At 54.7% G+C, this 7,221-nt stretch overlaps 1 protein-coding gene across 1 annotated transcript; it reads right to left on the bottom strand.

The window, feature by feature from the left end:
- Positions 1-1,491: 1,491 nt before the first annotated feature.
- On the bottom strand, positions 1,492-3,876 carry LOC113486872 (C-type natriuretic peptide-like). The gene is made up of 2 exons (XM_026861190.1): positions 3,265-3,876; positions 1,492-1,889 (listed from the first exon to the last, which is right to left on the bottom strand). Exons 1-2 carry the CDS (start codon positions 3,361-3,363, stop codon positions 1,617-1,619), a joined length of 372 nt encoding a protein of 123 aa, XP_026716991.1. The 5' UTR covers positions 3,364-3,876; the 3' UTR covers positions 1,492-1,616.
- Between the last annotated feature and the right edge of the window lie 3,345 nt (positions 3,877-7,221).

Here is a 7,221-nt window from a genome sequence, read left to right as displayed (position 1 = left end):
GAGGCAGTGGGTGTGGGCTGGGGGCTCGCTCTCAGCCCCAGTGTGGGGACCCCCCACCGCTTGCCTTTGGCTCCCCTGAGTGGGTTTAGCCAGGCGTGCTGTGGCTGGGGCCGTGGGCAGGTCACGCTCTGCAGCGTGAGCACCATCTTAATGAGGCACTGCGGCACCGCCGCTACCCGCGGGACGTGATGGCGGAAATCCTGCCCGGCTGCCGGCCTTGCGTCAGCTCTCTCATTCCCCCTTCGCCGGCTGCCTGCGAGAAGGCAGCGTTCCCGGCATGGCTGCCGCCGCTGCCCGGCTCATCACCTCCCCATGCCGGGCTCCCTCGCCTGAGCCGTGCCGGGCTGCATCCCCCCGGCTTGGCTCGGCAGGGTTTGCACAGCCCAGGTGCCCGAAAGACCAAAAGCCTCCCTCCCCTCGGGAGGGAGAGACCGTGGAGGGTGTGGGATGCAGATGGGGAGTGGTGAGAGCAGGGCTGTCCCTGTGGCTGCTCGGCTGAGCAGGGCTCTGGCAGGGATTTGAAGATGAGGATGGAAAAGCAGGTTGGGAGAGCCATGCAGGTACCAGGGCGGGGGACAGAGGGGGGGTCACACAGCTCGAACGTAACCCAACTCTCCTTATACCACTGCTATTCCCGGTGCTGCTGAGGGGCCAGCGGCTATGTTTAGACCCAGCCAAGGTTACGACCTTTTCTTAAAGGCCAGGGGATGATGGTTCAGTGGTGGGCTGGAGGGGTGCAAGCCTGCGCTGGGGTTCACAGTGCCCGAGGTGCAGCCCACCAAGAGCCTTGGGGCGGGCTCTCAAGGCCAGCTTCTGCACAAACAGGAGGCCCCTGTGTTTGCTTGGCAAACACTGCAGCGCCGGGTGTCTTGTGCCGGGGGGCAGAGTGTGGCTGGGATGAGCCAACACAGCCCTTCTGCCCCTGCGACCGGTCGATATCTTGCCCGCTGTCCGTCCATTCCCCCCGCCCCCCTCTGCCACAGCACCATGCTGCAGCCGCGCGTGCTGCCCGGCCCACCTGGAATGGCGGCGCGCATCCAACATGGCCCCCACGCGTGGGGCTGGGGGCTGCAGTCTCTGCTGCCATCACCCAGCCTGCCCCCTGCTGCCAGCCCCCCAGCCCCGGTCGGCAGCCACGGGCGCTTGTGGAGGCTTGGACGCGGAAATTAGTACAGCTCTGTTTAATTAACAAGCGAGTCCTCAAGCACGGAGAGGAGGGAGGGGGCTGCCAGTGGAGCAAGGGTCCTCCTCCTCGTACTGCCATGCCGCTTCCCCGCCACCACCGCTCTCCTTCAAGGCAGGAGCTTCTGCGCTCTGGCTGCAGGCAGCACGCCATGCCGGTTCCTGAGCTGGTGCTGCAGGCAGACGTGTCTCCTCTGGCTGCAGAGAAGCGGGGCTGGTGAGCCTCCCAGTGGCTGCTCTCGCAGCCCCAGATGGGCCCGTGGTAGCACGGGTGGTCCCACGTCTCAGCCTTGGCCCCAGCTGCAGGCAGGGGGTGGCCCCCATCCCCCCAGTCCTGATCCTTCCCACCATCCGTGCTCACAGGTCTCCCATTCTTCCCTGCCCACTCGTTCAAACCCTCGCTGCGGGCCCTCTCACCTCGGAGCCCGCCAAGGCTAACACCCCAAACCACTGAAGGTCCCGATCCGGTCTAGTTTCAGCCCAAAGCAGCCCCTGGGCACGGCCTTCCAGGCCCAATCCCCAGGCAGTGCCCACTTGCGACTGGTGAGGGTCTTGCGCCAGAGAGAGGGACGGGCAGCTCTAGCCCCCGCCGGGAGGAAGGAGAGGGTGGAGGAGAGCAACTGAGGGCCAAAGCTGGACCCCTCCTTCGTGTCCTCTTCGGCCAGCGTGGACTTGGGGTCCAGGGGCAGCAACTGGGAAAGGAGCATCTGGGGTAAACAGAGAGGACAGGGGGGTGAGAGCGGAGCTGCCTGTGCTCCGGGCGATAGGCTTTGTACCCCCTTGTGCCCCACTGCCCACACCTTCCTGAGGGCTCGGGCAGGACATAAAATGGTGCCTGCACGCAGGCACTGTGCCTGTGACATTGCATCCAGACGCAGGGAAGGCCTAGACCAGTAGTTCCTGAAGCCTGAAATGCTTTTTCTGTCCAAAACAGCAGGCAGGCAGCTGCTTTGAGCATCTGCCTGCATGCAGATTGCCCTGCTCTTGTCACACTGCTCCCCCCCCCAAACACTTGGAAGGCTTCAGTCCGTGCTCCTTCTGCTGATGCTGAGCCCCTCTGTGTGCTTAGGCTGTTGTGTGGTGTTTCTTTTTTTTTCCAGAGGGCTGGTGGGGAGGACAGGCCTGCCCCAAATAACTGCTGCTAAAGATGAAGGGGAGGCAGTAGCAGAGCAGGGGTGAGGAAGGGGGGCTCCCCAACTGCTGGGAATCCTCTCGGTTATCTGTGCAGGCGGGCGCTGATGGTACACCCCTGGCACTGCTAGCAGCCTCTGGCTGCGGGGAGACAGGGGTTGGGAGGTGCATTGGAGGCATGGCATGGCTGCTCAGGGAAGCAGCCTGCGGCAGCCATTCCACATCTGTCCCTCACGTGGGTGCTGAGCTAAGGCTGGATATGTCTTTGTGCAGCTCTTTTCGGTAGCAGGTTAACTGAAGCGGACACGGGCATCTTCAATGAGGAGTGAAAGCGGTGAGTCATAGCAGGATCAGTCTTGTGATTTTTAGTTCACGTCCTAACTACTTCTCTGTGGCTTTCTTAGGGTGACGTGAAGGCAAGGTGTTAGGGCTCAGGTAAGAGGGAGGTGGGTAGATTTGAAAGCCGAAAGTATTATTGCTGTAGTTGCTGAAGATAAAAGATTTACTTAAGTGAAGTAGCCCTTAGCTGGCAAGTGCCTTCCTTCTGAAACATCAGAACCAGGCACTGAACATGATGAGGGACACGACTGTAATTTCTGGTGGCTGCTGACCCAAGGCGGAGTTAGACAGGACCAATCTCTTTACCATTAAAAGCCCCTGCAGGCAATGTGGGGAGTCCCACAGGCAGCCTGCCCCAGAACAGAGAGCACTGAAAGGCTTTTGTCTATCTGCTGTCTTGTAATGCCAGTGCTCCTTGGGGGCTGGGTTATAAAGATACAGTCACTCTAGAGCGGAGGCTGTTGGACTGAAGGGGAGTGAGCAGTGAGAACAGACAGCAGCCTCCGGTAGCTGGAATTTGGGACCACCACTCATTCCAGGTTCAAACACAACCTCCCCAAATTGCCCCTCCACTCCTGAAACCTCCCTCAGCTCTCTCCCAGTCCCTCCTACCTGTAGCCTCTGTCCTGGTAAGGACACAGTCCGAGCGCTGGCAGAGAGCAGAACTAAGAGGAGGAAAAGCGAGCAAGGCCACGACTGGAGCCCCAGCATCTTCTTATCCCAGGGCTCGTGGGAGGTGAGGCAGGACCTGCAGCATCCGTCCCTCACCCCTCTTTGCCTTTATAGCTTTGGTTCTGGCAGGTGCCGGGCCCCCAGCTCTCTGCTGAACTACCCCCTAGAGCTCCTTAACCTTTCAGCCCTTTTGTCCAGGGTGATATATTTCAGGGTGAGCTCAGCGAGACCCCTTCCTCTAAAGAAAAAGGACACAAAGGTGTTTACTGAGTGTCTGGGAAGACAAATGGGAGTTGAGCTGCTGCTGGCCAGGACCTGGAGGTATCTGTCAGGGTCAGAAACAGGGTGACAGTTTGAAACACGTCCCAAACAAGGCTATTGAAGGCTGCATTGCATAGTGATATTGAAGATATTCCTCCTAGGCTGCTGTTAATGCTATTTCTCTAATCAGCATGTGCGTGAACTACAGCTCAGCTAGTGGTAGGCAGACTACTGGCTGCACGAAGCTGACACAAATTCAGCTCTATGACAACACCGGCTTTCGCTTTTAATATTTATGCTTTAGTGAGCTGGTTGGCCTGGGAATGAAGAGCTTTTGCTGCAGAAGGTGTGTGAATTCCAGCACTAACTCTACGGGATTTGTAGAGGTGACAGGAGCCTGGGTCTAGTAGTAGCGGGCATATAGCTTGCAGGATGGTTGTCCTGAGTCACCATCTGGCGAGCTGGGCTGAGTTTCCAGAGGAACCAGCACAGAAAAGAGCTCGTCAAGGCTCAGCTTGCACTTTCTCAAGCTCAGGCGCACAATGGAAGCGGGACAGCAAGGAGCAGATTCCTACCTCCTAAATCTTCTGGCCATTAGTTCGCCCCCCTCTTTGTTTACCTCTCCCATTTTACTGTAGTTTCTCACCAGTTGAACAAGGCAATGAGGTCACTGTTTGGAGATCAGGGTGCGGAAGTCAGCCTGGGTGCGAAGACAGAAACTAATCAGGAAAGTTTGTCAGGGAAGAGGAATGGGGGGACTGTACCCTGCTACAGGATTAGTAGTGGGTGCGCTGGGTGAGTTTAATGACAAACTTACCTTTCTTTAGTGCTGTTGCACAAAGCAATTGGGTCAAAACTTGATGTGCAGTGTTCTGCTACCTGCTTTTGGGTTGGTTTTTTTGGTGTGTTTTTTTTTTTAAGGAAAAGAAAATTAGAAAAAAAAAGTATTTTGCAGAGATAACAAAAGTCACAGTACAGATATTTGTCCTGTTTGTCTTTCCCTCCTTCCCTCTCTTCCTTCCCAGCATTTTGCACTTGCTGATGCATTATTTATGGGTCCCTTTCTTCCCTGCTGAAGGAGCCAGAAAGTTTTATGAACCTTTTTGCATCCCGTCCATGAGAAGTGAGTGTGGGCCTTTGCTCTGGAGCACTGATGCTGGAAGCAGGAGAGACTGCACAGGTGTGGACATCCAAGTATGTTGGCTCCACCTGATACCTGTGCCCCATGTGTGGTGCTGGTTCCAGAGCAGGGCTCTAGTGATCTTGTCTGACAGTCCCCTGTCACCCCATGCCTGGGCCAGCTTCCCAGGACATACCAGAAAAAGAAAAAAAAAAAAAAAAAAAAAAAAAAAAAGAGATATTTTGTAGGCAACTGGATTGCGTTCACACCAAACTACAAAGCACAGGTGACTGCTGGAGAGTCCTGGGACGTGCTGTTCACGTGTACCTGTGCAACAAATGTGGGCTGGATGTGGTCAGGTGTGGAGCTTTGACGTGTGAAAGTTTAAGTTTCACAGGTGTAGGGAAGAGAGGAAGTAGGATGTGAAGCGAGCACATGTTCATCCCACATGAAAGATGTCTCAGGGGATGCTGTTCTGTACTTCCTGGTCACATTAGACCATCCAGAAGTAGCTGAGTAGGTCTGCTAGAGCATTCGTGCTCCCTGCAAGCAGATGCATCTCAGGTTGAACACACCCATTCCAGGAGTCAGCTTTCCTGAGGAAAAGCTAGGTATAAAAGCAACAATGCTTTCTTTTTGATATGAAATGTAGTAGAGGTTTGATCTGGTATCCCTTGAATGGGGTGGCCCCCATACTGCAAGAATGCCAGAAATGTGTTTATAACTGCTCCAAATTCCAGCCCACTTGCATGCAGTGAGCCCTGCAGGGACAGCCAGGCGCTGAGCTCTCAAGTGACAGGTTCCCTCCTTGGGTCCAGCAAAAGCTAATGCTAACAAGTCACCACTGCCCCATAGCAAGCAAAAAACTTCAGAGACTGTAAAAAATTTGCAGATTTTCTTGCAAATTTGCAAAACCAGCAAGGCCTTGGTAAATTGCATGTGCTCAATGACTCAGGTTCTGTGAAACTGCTCTGTGTCCCAGATTCTTGCTGGGACTGCAGTAGAACTAAATAGTCACCCTGACAGTGACTTGTGAAATGGAAAAAGCTTTGGCAGACGCCGAGTCCCTGATTGCCCCAGTGTTCTCAGACTCAAATAGGTTATTGTCCTTCTTTCCTCTCTGGTGCTAACAAGTTTCCTCTATAAAAACCCTTCCCCCTCTGATGCTGGGGCACTGATTCTAGAGCCTGCAAGACCACCAGAAAATTAGTGTCCTGCTGAATCACCATCAGTCTTTTACAAACAGTTGCTTAAAAAGGAAAGGAGCGAGGCAACTCCAGTTGAGAGTGGGGGGACTAGAGACTGGGTGAAATACCCTGGGGGAACACCCCTTGGCCCACAGTGATGGAAAGGGCTGAGAGTTGCTGCAGACTCTAGAAGCAACGACGATATTCACATCATTCCACTGGTACCACATGCAGACATTTGGAGCCCACCGTGGTCAGGAGGTCCTCAGAGAATGGAAACCCCCTGAATCACAGAATCATCTGGGTTGGAAAAGACCTTGGAGATCAGCTAGTCCAACCACTGATCTTGGCACTGAGTCATCCCACTGTCTCAGAAGCGAGGGAGGTGGATTACTCCTTCAGCACAATTCCTGGTCATCATGACAGCCACCATAACAGCTGCTTGCAAGGAAGAGAAGGGCAGCAACCAGCTGCTTAAGGCAGCAGCCACTGTGTAGCTGTCCAAACCCACCTTGGTTTTTGCTTCATGTTTTTGCAGGACTTCCTTTGTCCGTGACACAGGATTACAAACTCCTCTAATACCAGGAGAGGCCAGCAAGAAGAAGCGGGGGGGGAGAAGCTCCACTCAACAGCCTGCAGAAAGGGACCAACAGGAGCTCTGGCTCACTGACCTTTCCCTCTCCTTTGGCCAGACAGCGCTGTGCCTGGGAAAGAGCATAAGACAGACTGCAAAGTGGTGAAGGAGCCCCCGTGTCAGTCCATTGACTGCCTAACCTCCCTTCTGTCTTGGAAAGGCAGCTGCACAGCTCTCCTGAAGGAAAAAGTTGAACTACTTCTAGTGGAAAAGCATGGCCTGAAGGTAAGCCAAGGCTGAGTTTTATGGCCACCTTGCTTCCTCCACCCACCCATTCCTATCTCCCTCACCGCAGGATTGTCAACATATCTCACATATACGCAAGATTTATTGCGCAGACTTGTAAAGCCTTGAGCCTGGGGAGAAATCCATGTATGCTGTCCTTTTTCTTACATTCCCATCTGTGAGTGACATACCCTGTGGGCGGCAGCAGGGGAATCACATACAGGATGCACAACTGTGTGTTGCGTTTACTGTTATGCTGTAGCTGCTGCCTCTGTCTCCCATAGCCTCCACTGTTTTATGGGAGAAGGGGACAATGTTGCTGCAGCTTTCTGATCTTTGTATTTCACACGATTGTCCTGTTGTTACTGGGGTACTGTGGAGTTGGGGAGGGTATCTATACTGGTATCTGGCTGTGATGGCAAGCAGGCAGATCTTCCCCCCCCCCCCCCCCCCCCCCCCCCCCCCCCCCC

This window comes from Athene cunicularia (assembly GCF_003259725.1).
Source record: "Athene cunicularia isolate RWA chromosome 1 unlocalized genomic scaffold, athCun1 chr1_part1, whole genome shotgun sequence".
NCBI lineage: Eukaryota > Metazoa > Chordata > Aves > Strigiformes > Strigidae > Athene > Athene cunicularia.
The sequence above is the reverse complement of the archived record's forward strand: the minus strand, read 5'-3'. Positions and strand labels throughout refer to the sequence as shown.